Source organism: Lissotriton helveticus, chromosome 3_1 (assembly GCF_964261635.1).
Source record: "Lissotriton helveticus chromosome 3_1, aLisHel1.1, whole genome shotgun sequence".
Classification (NCBI taxonomy): Eukaryota; Metazoa; Chordata; class Amphibia; order Caudata; family Salamandridae; genus Lissotriton; species Lissotriton helveticus.
In genome coordinates, this window is record NC_136061.1 from 845,513,591 (window position 1) to 845,529,657 (window position 16,067).

Here is a 16,067-nt window from a genome sequence, read left to right on the forward strand (position 1 = left end):
CTGCTTCGTCAGTCTGATGTATCACTCTAAAAACATCACAAATAAGAAAGCTTAAAAGTAGAAATCACACAAGGAAAGAAACATAAAAAGATTTTCACTAACTGCAGGACACAAAGCTGAACAGGTGGTGTACTGTGGGGGCGAATGTATGCTGCAATTTACTGTAGAACATTTGCGCCGCATATGCATGCATTTTTTTATATAAAAAACAAGCAAAAAATGCTGAACATCTTTTGCCACTTACTAAAAATAAGAGATGAAGCAGATTTGATTCTGTGTTTTTCTACCCTCAGTCACCTACGAAAAATTAAATTCTCTGTTAGCTGTCACAGTTGACCGTTGCCAGTGTTGGAGCAGAGGGTCAGCCAGATTTGCACACTATCGCAGGTTTATGAGGATGCCTTCTCTTGCTCTAGCATCTCAGCTTCACTTACCACCTCACAAAAAGCACTAACAAAAGCACAACCATACCCGTAAAGATAGACGGTTAAAAAAGCGTGCAATGTCCCGCTAGTGCCCGTCTGGTCTTCAGCAGGGCCCTGGCTCTACTCCAACTCATGATGCACATTCTGAGGTGCAGTGTTTTTGAAGGAAGAGAAAGAGTGCAGAAGGCTGAAAAGCAAACTATGCCGACTGATTTTGTTAGATTTTTTTTAGAAAGTGCGAAGTGTTTCTGGGGTGAACAGCATAACACACAAGATGATGGACGGAATGTTGCACAAGTGTTTCTGGGAGCATAAAGATTTTGAACCTGCTATAGGTTTATTTATTTATTTATTTATTTATTTAGAAATTTATAAAGCGCATCATATGCCCGTAGGCGTCTTGGCGTTTATGGACCCTGAAGGCTCTGCTCAGTTGCACTGAACCATGGCTAATGAAAATGAGCGTGTCTGCAGCTACCGTTGGCATAATAAGACACGGGTACGAGACTAAATAGGCCAGCAGGAGGAATATAGTGAATAGGCATCATATAGGAGAAAGGGCACAATCAGTTCCCCCTTCTTCCCCCGACTGCAACTTTTAGAAGGAGTAACAGGGGTGCCAGGGAGGGTCCTAGGATTTGTCAGGCCCCAGGCAGTAAGAGAAAAGGCGAGGCCCCTCTAATTTGCATACAGCGTCACAACCTTTAAAAAATGACATCAAAGGAAGCACCCTCAATTGACTATTAATCCTCTGTCATCTTGAATAAAGTTTACAAGAAGCAACTTTCCTGGTGTGAATATCAGTAAAACATTAAAAATATCAATATTAACCCTAATAAAATAAGGACATGTGTGAGTTTTTTTAAGTACTATTAAGTGGAACTACATTCGATTAGTCACACTAGGTGAAAAGTTTGTCCTATGTCACTCCAAAACTTATATCATTAGTCAAATGTTAACAAATTGTTCGTAATTAGTGCATTATTATATTTTTTAACTCTTTTAATTGATTTTATGTAACAAAAAGAGAAAACACACAAGCAGTGCATGGCTCCACTCTAAGAGTAGGAGAAATCCCAGTCATGTGTCTGGACAATACATTAGTTGAACTGAAACACCAAATGCATATAACAACTTGGGGGACAAGAGCTCATTGAAGCCAAGTCGCCAAGCTAATTATACAGGAAATATTCCGGTTATACAAGCATGGTTGCCAGAATCACATTACCACGGTACCAAGAGCACACACACCATCCCTCCTCCGAGCCAGAGACATCCTGCTCTGCAAATGTATTATGACGCTACCCCCACAATGATTAGTGTATTACTGTATGCATTATGTATGAGATATTTACATAGCACAAGGCAGTGGACTGATGTACAAAGACAAACACATAGCCCAACATGTGATCGGGGGTTTTATGGACTGATACTGCATCATGGTGTAGTGTTCTTTAAAGACGTGAGTATTCAGCTGTTTCCTAAATTGGAGCTGGCTTGGGGATGTCTAGATGGTCATTCGATATCCTTGGGGCATATGGGAGGAAGGCCTTTAGCTTGGTTTTCTTTTCTTTTTGCTCTTCAGCTTAAGTCTGAAAGGTGTCTTTGCTGCAACTGCATATACAATCAGAGATGAAGAAACGACCATCCTAATAGACAGGGGCACTAGTCATGATGGCTTTGTAGATGATGCAGCTGGTTTTAAAGATTATGTGTGCTGGCAAGGGGGCTGGTGGAATTTCATCAGGGTAGGGTAAGGTGATTTCTTACGTCCCTAATGAGGTGAATTGCAGCATGTTGGATAGACTTAAAAAGGGCCAGTATGGATTAAAATTCCATTATGGTTTTTCAGATACCCAGTGCAAGGAAATGATAAGTGGTACAGAAGATTGTTCAACAAGTAATATATGAAAGGAAATAAAACAGTTGAAGATAGCTTGAGTTTTTAATAAAGGCATCATTCAAGTCACTGTAAAATACCAGAAACTACCAGAATACAATGATGTGCAGGCAAAAATGGTTTAAAGCCATCACTTCCTTTGCAGCCTTTAAAAGTTCTGATACTAGTCATTAGTATACACAAAGGCTGTTTCAAAGACCATTTCCTTTCGCAAATTAACACAATAAAGAGTTAACTAGCAGTTTTGAGACCTATCTATCCCTCCAGCTGCATAACATGATTTTACCTTATTTTGTAGCACATCTCAAAAGCACACATCCAAATGCAATCAATTGATACTGTAAGCCAGGCTCACTAACCAGCTTGTTTCGTTGGACTTCACCATGTTGGACTATGGCGACAAGGCCCAGGAGAAGGAGACCAGACCTTTAGGGTTGCCATCAGCCCAGTATTTTACCAGCATGGCCAGTATTTTCATATCTAAACAGAAATGTGGATTAATAAACAAAAGCTGATATTTCTCTGATCTAAAAAAAGAATAGAATTTAATCAACATAGTTAGCACCAATCGATTTAAAAATCAGTGAAGCCAAGTAAAGTTAATTCTCTGATCAGATTTGACCATGTTGAAATAATTATTCCATAATGTATTAAAACTAAAATCTCCTTCTGCTTCTCAGCTACCTTTCAACACGCCAAACTAGATGGCATCTAGGCAGAACGAATTCCTACATCCATTAACCTTTCTCTGACAACTCCCAATATCCAAGCTGTGATTACTTTAAACTCTATCACATCGATTGATGGGGCGGATCTTGATTTCACTGTTACAAGCCATTGCCGGATCAGCGCGTGCCCAGCTAGAATCATGTAACTTCTTTTCTCAAAAACAACTGCTTGACTTGTTTAACTGTTCATTAGTACAATGTATTTTCCCCATCATGTATCCTTGTCCCACAAGGTGCCAACAACTTTCGCCAATTTGTCTTGGACAATTCCATGTCAAACGTTTGGAAAAACTGTTTTTGATACAGCTCAAGCAAGTTGTCGAAGACAATCTTTTAGCTACCTTCCAGACTTAATTCTAGACAAGAAACAGTTCAGAACTGGTGACCTTATTGGTTTTGGATGATCTTTGATACTGGATCACCAATTGGTGCGTTGGGACACTGGTACTTTTAGACCTGTTAATAGCCTTCTATAACATAAAGCACTACCTTATGAAGAAATCCTAGAAGAAGTGAGGCTAGGGTTGGGCTGGCGGGTAAAACGGATGGCATCATTTCGATCTGACCATCAGCAGATCACTAAGGCCTGGGCTTTGACTTGGAATGCTTGATGACAAGAGATGAACCTTACCTTCAAAAAGTGATTAACAGGCTCCACCCTCACCTATCCTTTTCCCTCCCTATATGGAAGTCAACTTTCCATTATAACTTCTCAGGAGCTTTAGCGCACTTGTGATTTCACAAAGATGGGGGGTAGCAAAAATCACTGAGTTTATTTGGGGGGGGGTTTCTTCTCATAACGTGGTGTCCTAAATTAGGCCTGTAATATCTTTAACAGATAAAGCCAGTGGTAAAAATAGAAAGTTATGTGTTGTGAAAAAGTAGTACGGAGTTGCAATCTTAGCTCTCCTACTCAATCCTCTCTCAATTACGCCATACAGGCGTTCCCAGGTAAATTGGGGCAAGACCTCGAAAAAATCAACTGTGCAGCCTACAAAAGGGTATTTTGTCTTCCGTCTTGCACAAGGAACACTCTAATACGCTTGGAATTCAATCTTAACCGGCAATCTTTGGAAGAACTAGCAAGCTTAGCAAAATACTACTATCTAACCACCACGGCACCAGAGAACTCGATGAAGTTCATTATAAACAAAATATTTAAAAAGCCAGGTAACCCGTGGTCAGCCGGTCTAGCCTCAGCCAAAGAGCTCTTGAATTTAGCGATTGAGAACTGGGACCCCTATACAATCAAATACACAACCATCAAAACAGTCATAAAAAAACAAGTAAGAACGTGCTCACGAAAACTGGATATTGAAGCTTTGACAGCCAGAGGCTTCCATGAGACCCAAAGTATCCCTCACACTTTAAACGGCCATAAACCACATCTTACACAGCCGTTGGGCAGGCAAGCCCTACACAGGATTCTGGCTGCAAGATTGCATGCGCTCCCCTTAAAATACCTGCATCCTTCTGTCAAATTAAGCCCAGCATTCACGGAGTGTCGTCTCTGCCACTACAGGCGTGAAACATTGCCTCACATCCTATTATGCTGCCCTGCCTTGTTGTCAGTCTGTAGAATCCATCTAAGTCCCATCCTTCTTCAACTGGAAACGCGTACTGGAAACGCGTACCGTAAAAGAGGCAGTTCATCAACTATACTTGCTGGACACGGTGAAACACATGGCCAACTTCGCCAAATTCATCTACCATGCGCGACAAGCCCTAATGAACACTTTGATCGCTGTATAACTTGACTTCTAAACAGGTGGAAGGTCCCATGTTGTACATGCTTCCTATACATACATTATTTTATTCAATTTTAGATATGTTTTTATACGGATTGCTCTCTTTTTGTATTGATTTTTATTAATCACTCAAATAAAGTATTGTCATTGTCATTGTCATACTCAATCCTAATTGTTTGATATTGACAAAACATATTTTGCATGGGCCTTTTTCTCCTTATTTGCCATTATCTCGACTAAAGATTTTAGGGCGGATGCCAGCTCATTTGGGGCCGTTTAATTCTCAGTTTTTGAATTCCTCATTTTTTAGCACCTCTAAAGGTAAACATTTTAACGAAGTGCCCTCTGCAGGTCATCTCCTGTGCTACATGTCCTCCTTCCCAGTTACCATGTTAACAAATGCTGGCCTCTCGCACCTCTGCACAGTGGTTGCTCTAGAGTCTGTGTTGGGACATCCTGCTTGGCTGGGCGACTCTAGGGTTTGTTTATATCCCCTATTGATTATTATTATTATTATTATACAGCTCATAGACCGCCTGGTTACTCCAAACGGAGTGACCCCGCGCTAGAACACCAATTAGTACCCAGCAGCTGTGCGCAAGACCACCCTGCGGCCAGGGCCCCCCTAAAGGACGGCTACCTAAGGTCTATTTCCAGCCATCCGGGGGACGGCAGAATAGCCACGTCTTAAGATTTTTCCAAAACTCAGTCTCCGACGGGCACATCCTTAGATCAACAGGAAGGTTATTCCAGGCTTTCGCTGCAAGGATTCCGAAGGAAATCCCACCCGCCCGTACCTTCCAAACCCTAGGCACGATCAACGTTGCCGTGCCCAAGGACCTTAGGCAACGTGCATGTCTATACCGGTAAGAAGGGGGTGCAAAAAGCCAGGGCCTTGCTTGTTGAAGATCCTGTAAGTGAAACACAAGGCCTTGAAAGTAACTCTGACCTGTATGGGAAGCCAGTGTAATTTCCTTAGTGCCTCTCCAACCAAGGCCCGTCTAGGAATATTCATAATCAGGCGGGCTGCAGCATTCTGAACCTTCTGCAGGATGTACAGTTTTTTTTGGGTCACCCTGAGGTACAAGATGTTACTGTAGTCTAGACGCGACGTAACAAGGGCCTGTATAATAGTCCGTGTAGTCACTACTGGGAGAAGATCCAGAATTTTTCGCAGCATCCTAAGAATGCCAAAACAGGCACCAGCCACCGCTGATATCTGTTCGGAGAATGAAAGGGAGTCATTAAACCACACTCCTAGATTCTTAACCGTGGCCTTAGCGGTAGGGGGTGGTCCCAGCTCCTCCAGCCACCACAAGTGTGACCAAAGGGAGGGCTGCTTGCCAACTACCATCATCTCCGTCTTGCCCGCATTCAGCTGCAAGCAACTGAGCTTCATTCAGTTGGCAAGCTCCCTTAAACAGGCCTTGAACTTGGCAGCCGTTCCCGCTTCCTTTTGCTCCAGGGTAACAATCAGCTGTGTATCATCAGCATATGATACCAGTTGTACCCATGTCTCAGCACAATGTTTAAAGTTCCAATATGGGTGACTGGGCATAAGCAAAGTAATTCAAAGATATGAGGTTGTAGCGTGCCACGGAGGTATCACCTAGTCGAACTGTAGGTGTGAAGTTCAAAGAATGAATATGGCGTTCCCTGAGCTTAGGGAGCAACCCTCTGGGCGCTGCTGAGGCGGATCGCTAATGCGATATTTTTCAAATAACAAAACAAACGGTTGTGATCATGTATGAAACAAATTGTTCAAAAGGTTTTCAATAAAGTTTGCCAATTTTGAATTTAATCATTCATGTTCGAGAAACTTCAATCAATGTTGCAATTGACATCAAAAGTGTTCTTTTAGCACACACGATGAAAAACAAAAAATAGCATGGTCCCAATGCATTTCGTGCCTAACCAGGCACTTCATCAGGGGAATCTACCAAAGAAAATATGTATGTATGAGGGTCCACATCATAATAAAACGATTATCGACTGTGACACAATTGCAATGCAATGAGATCTGAGGGTCTCGACAAAGGTGAGATATGCAGGCTGAAACCCAATGAACAAGAGAAAATGGGTGGTCTCATGCATTTAACCAGTGACAATTATTGCAGGTTTGTTAAGAGAAAGTGACTGAGGTATTAAAAGTTAAAAATAGAAATAAAGACGAGTGTAGGTAAAAAACAAAGAAATGAGGGGAGACGTGCATGACATTGGCAAAACTATACAGTGAAGGAGAAAAGTCCACAAATAAAATAAAGAACGAGTGTGGTGGTACGCGTTAACGACGCTCCGATTATAACCCGCACAGTGTAAGAGGGAGCAGAGACAACGCGTGTAACCGATAGTTAGAGCCCAGTGTCTGAATAGAGGTCGAGTATAGAATTCTTACCCGTGTGTATTGTCGAGTCGCTAACTCGACGTTAGATTTTAGAAGCTGAATAGAATCGCGGTGAGAACGCCGACAGATAAGTGAGAGTGAACATTACCATAGAAAGTGACGAAGTCTAGAAGGTGGCAACTGGAAAGTGTCGGCCATATTGGAAAAGGTAAATCGTGAAGTAAACCAAGTGAAATAAATAAGAAGTGATGACAGCAGTGCAGTGTAAGGCTGTAAAAAGACATAATTCGGAGAAAAATTATATAGAAGGGGTGAACCACATGGAGTAATAAAGTCGAAAAATAGAAAGTGCAAAGAGAAGATGCACAAATTATATGATGACAACATACACAATAGATGTCCAAACAGTGTATTGCTGTTCAGGAATCAAGGTAAAATCAGAAAAGATGAGGAAAAAACAGCAAGAGGAAAATATAGCAAGAGTGAAGACAGTGCATCAATGTGGACAGTTATTCAGGGTTGAAAGAGTCAAGTGGCATAAGAAGCATTACACGAATAATTCACAGATAGCAAGAGAATTCCAAACGGTCATTGAGCCCATAAGGCTTCATTGACTCAAGTCTAAAAATCCATTCATTTTCTTTTTGGAGCAGTTTTCTATTCACATCTTGGTTGTCTATATAGGTGATGGTTTCAAGGACCATAAATTGCAGTTGAGCAATGTTGTGTCTCCGATCATTGAAGTGTACTGCTATGGCTGATTTCTCATTTTTTGTTCTTATATTACTTTTGTGCTCGGATATGCGAGTTTTAATTTTTTTCATTGTTTTGCCCACATAAACTAGGCCACATGGGCATTTGAGTAAATAAATCAGGTTCATAGAATCACAGGTGGCTGTAACTTTAACCTCTTCCACGCTCATGACGAGCTCAGCTCGTCATGAGGCACACTGGAGCTGTGCTCATGACAAGGTGAGCTCGTCATGAACAATGGGTTTCAAAGCTTTTCAGCACAGGAGGGGAAAAGCCATAGCAGCCAAGTGGTTAAGCAGAATGGGAGTGCCTCTTCGTGGATGATTAATCGTTGTACCTTTAATGACGGCATGGCAATTGTTACAATTGTGGCAAGGAATTGTTCCTTTAAATACATTGGTGTTCATGGCCTGTACAGTTGGTTTTAAAATATCTTGAATATACTTACTGCGGGTAAATGCAAATCTTGGCTGCTCTTGAAAAATACTTTTGAAATCAGGTTCACTCGATAGGATTTGCCAGTGTTTTAAAATGGTTTGTTTGTAGGAATGACTTTTCGTAGAATATCTTGACACTACTACTGTGCGTCTCTCGGTCATTTTTTTAGTGCATTCCAATAGATCAGTACGTGATTTAGCATTGCATCTATTTACTGATTTTTCCAAAACTTCCGAAGGATATCCTCTTTCTTGAAAACGTTGAATCATGTTCTGTATCCGAGTCTCTGATTCATTGGGTTCCGAAACTATTCTTTTAACTCTGTAGAGTTGAGATAGTAGTAGGTTATTTTTAAGTGAGGTCTGGTGAAAACTGCCATAATGTAATAGATTATTCCGATCTGTAGATTTTTTGAACAATGTTTTCGTTATTTTGTTTTGTTCGATTTGCAGTAAGACATCCAAATAAGCAATGTTTTTTTTGTCTATTTGATAAGTGAATTGGATCCGATCGTTAATTTTGTTCAAGTTCTCCAACTCTTGTATCAAAATTGAATGTGGACCTTGCCAAAGAACAAAAATATCATCAATGTACCTGAAAAAAACACGTGCGTGTTTTTCCTACTGTTCATCATTCAAGATGTTGTTAGTTTCAAAATCAGTCATAAAAATATTAGCGTAGCAAGGAGCTGTGCAATTTCCCATACTGGTGCCTTTGAGTTGTAAAAAGTAGCGGTCTTGCCATTTGAAATAACTTTGATAAAGCGTGAAGTTTAATAACTCCATCAAAAAAATTTGAAAACTGTGGTCAAAATTTGACTGGAGCAACATAGCTTCCACTGCTTCTGTACCAAGATTGTGTGGGATGGACGTATATAACGCCTTTACGGCAATTGTACAAAGCCATACTTCTTGGTCCTCTGGTAAAGTGATTTGAGCAATCTTGATAAAAAAATCAGTAGTATCTTTTATCTAGGTGATAGCTTTAGTCACAAAATCTTTGAAGTGTAAATCAAGGAATTGACCAATCGGTTCATGGATACTTCCTCTAGTGTTTACAATAGGACGAAAAGGAGGTTGATGTAAGTCCTTATGAATTTTAGGAAGCATATAGATAGATGGAATAGAAGGAAATTGTTTGGTAAGGAAGTTCTTGGTTTTTTGAGATATAGTGCCATCTTCGAATGCTTTCTTCAAGATATTAGACAAGTATTCTTGAAACGTTTTAGTGGGATCATTCCCTAATGGAGCATAAATCTCTGGATCATTTACATGAGCATTCACTTGTGAAACGTAAAAATTAGTGTCCATGAGTACCAAAGCACCTCCTTTGTCAGCCTTTTGAACCGTGATTTCAGGATTGTTGGATAGTTTCTTTAGAGTATTCAGTTCTTTTTTAGACAGATTCTGAAATTTAGTACGATATTTGAAATCAAATTTGTTGAGGTCATTGAGAACCAAAGATTCAAAAGTATCTAAAGATTTGTGGCTTACTGGCGCTTGAAAAACACTCTTGGGTCTTAGGTGTTTCAATTGGGGATCTGGTTCTGCATCTTTCTCTGGATCCACGATGTTTTCAAAAAAGTGACGTAGTCTTAAGTTGCGCATAAGTTTATAGAAACTGATGTTAAGTTCAAGTTTGTTCGTATTGTATATGGGAACAAACGATGTTCCTTTTTGCAGAGTTTTGATTTCACATTTGCTGAGATTGTAGGACGAAATATTGATCACCAATTGCTTGTCTTTTTTTCCTCCTGTTGCTTCTGTTGGTCTGTGCTGTCTTTTTACAGCCTTACACTGCACTGCTGTCATCACTTCTTATTTATTTCACTTGGTTTACTTCACGATTTACCTTCTCCAATATGGCCGACACTTTCCAGTTGCCACCTTCTAGACTTCGTCAGTTTCTATGGTAATGTTCACTCTCACTTATCTGTCGGCGTTCTCGCCGCGATTCTATTCAGCTTCTGAAATCTAACGTCGAGTTAGCGACTCGACAATACACACCGGTAAGAATTCTATACTCGACCTCTATTCAGACACGGGGCTCTAACTATCGGTTACACGCGTTGTCTCTGCTCTCTCTTTCACTGTGCGCGTTATAATCGGAACGTTGTTAACGCGTACCACCACACTCGCGCTTTATTTTATTTGTGGACTTTTCTCCTTCACGGTATAGTTTTGCCAATGTCATGCACGTCTCCCCTCATTTCTTCGTTTTTTACCTACACTCGTCTTTATTTCTATTTTTAACTTGTAATACCTCAGTCACTTTCTCTTAACAAACCTGCAATAATTGTCACTGGTTAAATGCATGAGAGCACCCATTTTCTCTTGTTCATTGGGTTTCAGCCTGTATATCTCACCTTTGTCGAGACCCTCAGATCTCATTGCATTGCAATTGTGTCACAGTTGTTTTATTCTGATGTGGACCCTCATACATACATATTTTCTTTGGTAGATTCCCCTGATGAAGTGCCTGGTTAGGCACGAAATGCATTGGGACCATGCTATTTATGTTTTTCATCGTGTGTGCTAAAAGAACACTTTTGATGTGAATTGCAACATTGATTGAAGTTTCTCGAACATTAATGATTAAATTCAAAATTGGCAAACTTTTGAAAAATTTGTTTCATACTTGATCACAACCGTTTGTTTTGTTATTTGAAAAATATCGCATTGGCGATCCGCCTCAGCAGCGCCCAGAGGGTCGCTCCCTAAGCTCAGGGAACGCCATATTGATTCAGCACAATGTTTGCCAAGGGGCGCATATAAATATTAAATAGGGCAGGGCTGAGAGCAGAACCCTGCAGCACCCGTGGTGACAGTGGACAGACTCTGGATTCCAAAGGATGCTGTAGGACCTGGAAGGATCTATTCTCCAGATAATGTTTAATCCATCGCCATATCACGCCACCGACCCCGGCCTCCCACAACCGTTCTAAAAGAAGGCCATGGGAGAACGTATCAAAAGCGGTGCTCAGGTCTAGGAGGATCAGAGCAGTCGTTCTTCCTTCTTCAGCAGCAGTTTTTAGAGCCTTTGAAGCAAGAAGAAGCGCCGACTCAGTACTATGTCGGGTCTGAACCCTGACTGCGTTTCGTGCAGTACTTGTCTCTCTTCCAGGAATAGGGACAATTGATTGTTAAGATGCTTCTCTGCCATTTTAGCCACATAAGGTTGTAAAGATATGGGTCCATGACTTTCTGGGAGAGCAGGGTCTAGGGAGGGTTTCTTTCACAAAGGAACCACAATGGCGTGCTTCCAGTTACTAGGAACCTCACCAGAGCTAAAGGAGATATTCAGGAGCGGGGTGAGAACTGGACCAATTACTTCTTTCCCTAGCCTCACGTATTTTAGGGGGTGGATCAGGTCCTGTGGCGACCCAGATTTAACTGCCTCCATGAGTTCAAGAATCTCACTTCCTCCAGGTAAGGAGAAAGCAAAACTGTTCTCACTTCCTAAACCCTCTGTTACAGGAGCCGGGATGTGGTTTCTGCTACTTTCCGGGAAGGCCGCGTATATTTTATCAATCTTGTTCATAAAAAAGTCTGCAACCTGATTGCATTAATCAGAGGAGGAAGGCATTTTAGCTGTCACACAATCTAGAGAGGACAGTTCTTTTACCACATTGAAGATATTCTTAGTGGAGTTTTTGGCTGCTTCAATGTGCTCAATGTAAAACTCCCTCCGTACTCTCCTAATACGTTGATACAGCTTGAGGGCCGCAAGGTATTGCACCCTGTTCTCATTACGGCAGTTCGTCCTCCAGCGGCGATTAGTCAGCATATGTGCATCAGACTGGACATCTGGCGTTCTGCAGGAGCTCATTGCAAGAGAAACATCTAAAATGAGGGACAATCTTGCAAGCAGCCACCCTATGCTGGATTTACAGCAGCACTGGACCAGAGCTGCAAGGCCCATGAGAGATGGGCCAGTGGTGTAACAATGATGCATTGGGCCCTTGTAGAAGCAAGATAAATTAATGACGCTCTCCCCATTCCCCCAACATCCACTTGTGACACAGAAAATACAGAAAATACAACCATAATTTGGATAAATTGGGCCCATAAAGCTCCTGGGCTCCAGAGCCACTGCACTAGCAGCACAACTGATAGTGACACCACTGAGAGGGTTCTCATCCTCAGGGCCTCTCAGCAATGGCCCCATGTTGTGAATTTCAAGAATCTCCCTTCCCCTTTTAGGGCTTGCAGTGGACGAACATGGAAAAGAGGCCCAGAGAATGAGGGATAGTGGCGTATCAATGGTGCAATGGCCATGGTGCAAAGCAAGGTAAATTTGTGCTTGTCTGCTCCCTTACCCCATGCCACTGACTAGACATTGAAATACAGCGATAATTTGGGTACACTGGGCCTATAATAACCCCAAACTAAATCCATCATGGTCCCGATATTTAAAAAATGAGACCGGCAAGAGGTATCCTGCTGTCGCCTGATCTCACTGCTGAATTCGCTAGGCAAGGTGGTGGGGAGAGTAGTGCTTGAGCGTCTACAGCGGTGGGCTGACGATGGTGGGATCCTCACTGACGTCCAATTCGGGTTCCAGGAGGGTTTTGGGACGACCGAGCAAGCCCTGAAATTATCAATGCTGATGGGTAAATACGTCTGTGCAAAGCAGGGCAGGTTATACATGGTTTATGTTGACCTGTCCGCTGCTTTTGATTGCGTTTCACATGCGAAATTGTGGTCCGTCTTGTTATCAATGGGTGTCGATGTCCCTCTGATTGATTTTATGAGGGAATTATATTCGAATGCCTCTGCAAGGGTACGTTTTGTCGTAAAAGGCGAGCTGTCCGCGTCTTTTAGAGTAGAGCATGGAGTCCGGCCGGGTTGCGTCTTGGCCCCCTTTCTCTTTTCACTCTACACAAATGGTTTGGAGGTGGCAGAGTTGAGGGGGGGCCAAGATCTACCGCAAGTAAGAAATCGCCCGGTCCCCGCTCTGCTCTACGCGGACGACGCTGTGATACTGGCTTGCACCCCACGCGAATTACAGAAGGCCCTGGACAGGTATGCTGATTTTATGGAGAGCCTAGATTTACGCATAAATATAAAAAAAGACTTATGTTGTGGCAGCAGGTACAGGGAAAAAAGGGGGTAAAGACATATGTCTTAGCAAAGAAAAACTCGAAAGTACTGGCCAATACCCCTATCTAGGCATTATAATTGATCATAGAATGAATTGGAAACCCGCAATTGAGGCCAGGAAGCATCATCTAATGCAAGCAATTGCTGCACTTATAAACTTTTCTCAGAAGCTGGGAAAAAGGCCACCCACAGAATTGCTACATATCTATAGAGCTAAATGCCAGGCAATAGCCCTGTATGGGGCCGGAGTGTGGGGGTATGCCAATATTAGTCCCCTACAAGTGGCAGAGAACACCTTTTTAAGATTTCTATTAGTGGCACCTAAATGTGTTTCCACGTTTGCATGTCATACGGAATTGGGGATCCCGTATTTGATGGATTTAGCGAAAATTCAACCACTTTTACTTTGGCGCCGAATCTGGTCATCAAGGGAAAACTCACTTACTAAGCAAATATTGGCAGACTGTATGTCACTAGATCGCTCACTTAAAATCAGTTGGCTTAGGTATCTGAAATATCTTTTGACTGATCTGGGATTGGGGAACTGTTACACCACTCCTAATACGATCTGTGAAATATCTAGGAAGGAACTGAAAGTAAGGACCCTGGGCCATTTAGAAGAGCTGCCAATGGCCAAGGAAGTAACGAAAGCTTCCGTTCAACACTCACTGGCGGTCCAGACTACCCTTTCAATTCAGCCATATCTATCATATGATTTGACGCAATTTGAGCGTTTCCTTTTGATAAGGTTTAACATCTTTCACCGATTGGTGGTTTTTCCAGAGCAAAATAGCTGGGATTGAACTCTCCCATCCTGTCCATGTGATGAAACTTCAGAGCAGACAACCATTCACACCGTTCTCTTTTGTAAGTTTTATGATGGTCATCGTAAGCTTTGGCTGCTACCGTTGCTAAAATATTGGGTTTTAGAAGATGTCGCCCAGCCATGCTGCGATTGCAGTTTCTAGAGACTGAATGGATTTGTAAATATACGGTCACATTTTTTAAAGGCATTTTTAAACATAGAGTTAACCTTTGAGAAGTCCCATCTCTCTGAAAATTAACGAATTTTAAAAAGTAAGAATGGTGATTAGCTAGCATGGTGAGGGATCCCCAATGGTACTTATGGATAATGTGCTTAAATGAACTGTAACATTTTTATTTTTAATTATGTGTAATGTTTTTATCTGTGATATTACTTTTATGTATTTTAAAAACCGAATAAAGAATATTTTATTTGAACCCCCAAACAGTGCAACTGTGCATGATACACTTTTGATAGTCCCCTCCCCAAGACCTTGCAGCGCAACAGTAACTATGAGGTCTAAGGTAGGGACCCACACTCCTATAGACCTGGCAACCATGGTATAGCTCTGCGAGGCCGTGGAGATGAGAGCCCAAGGTAGGAAAGCCCTATACTCTAGTCCTCGCAGCCACCGTCTAGTGTTACGAGCCCAGAGGAGGTGGACCCACTCCTCTGGGACTAGCCACCATGATCCACAGTAGCAAGGGAAGGGCAGTGCTTTTCCCTGGGCCTCACATCTACTGTCTAGAGCTGTGGGCCCAATGGATGGGGCCGCAGTCCTCTATTTATGGTCTAGCGCTGAAAGGACCATGAGATGATGGTTCAATCAACTGCGCCTCACAGCCATGGATTGTGCTGCAAGGCCCACAAGAGAGAGAGAGACCAACTGCCCTTGGCCTCACAGCAATAGTCGCTCCACTTTCTACTATCACTGTGCAGGACACTTTGAGCAAGCAGAGACACTTTGCACAAGCAGAGATATCAAATGATTGCTGAGGAACATGAGTGCTATTAGTCGCATGATGTATTTTTATACTTCATTTTAAATTCTCCTCTTCTAAATCAGGCCATCCTAAAAGAAAACTCGCCAGAGATGGAGCTTATTGAGTGCAACATGGTGAGTGGAAGTACTGCGAGTACTGTATTTGAGTTCTAGTCCCTTTTCCACTTCCGGGAGTAAGCGTGGACTTCTCTCTATTGAAAATTTTGAGAGAAAGGTTTAAAAAATTACCAACTCTGGTGTACAAATTGAATAATATACTCTAAACTTCTAAAGCTTTGAAACAACAGTGGCAAATATCAATTTTTATCACTCATACTGCCCAGTAACTACCCACTGTCACAGGACCTACTACGATTTAGCCAAACCACTAGGATACTTGACATCTAACTTTGGCTTTACCACCTCACCTAAATCGGATGATGACAACAACTATATTATAAAGCAGGACAGTGCCCACAACAGTGACATTTCCCTGAGAAACACAGATCTTTGGCCTTTCAATCAGATTTCGCTTTCATCCCAGTTGTGAACTAGTTGGAAACGTGGAACCAGGAGACACAGTTTTTAATCGTAGCCTACCATTTAGACAAAATTGTGTGCTCTTTGGCAATCATTTTTTTAACGTATTCCTCTCCTCCAGGTTTGGTTAATTTAGGACTATTTAGATTCAATATAAAATCTGCTTGTATGCATGTGGTTAAAAAATGGACAGGTTATTAGAGGAAGGGGAGACATGCCATAAACACACGGCATAATAACCAAAGTGCCATACAGTTTTAAATGTATAGCCTTTACAGCATGTAGCAGTATGCTGAAGTCTT

General features: G+C 41.9%; 1 protein-coding gene across 4 annotated transcripts in view; it reads right to left on the bottom strand.

The window, feature by feature from the left end:
- KIAA0319L (KIAA0319 like) overlaps nt 1–16,067 on the bottom strand; it is a 907,721-nt gene that overhangs the window by 852,583 nt on the left and 39,071 nt on the right. For 3 of the 4 annotated variants that reach the window (XM_078681142.1, XM_078681144.1, XM_078681145.1), the window contains exon 2: nt 2,685–2,805. The exons of the other annotated variant lie outside the window; for it this stretch is intronic. In XM_078681142.1, the coding sequence (XP_078537268.1) occupies nt 2,685–2,710 (26 nt within the window). In that variant the 5' untranslated portion in view covers nt 2,711–2,805. The remainder of the gene's footprint in view (nt 1–2,684; nt 2,806–16,067) is intronic. 4 annotated transcript variants of the gene reach the window in all.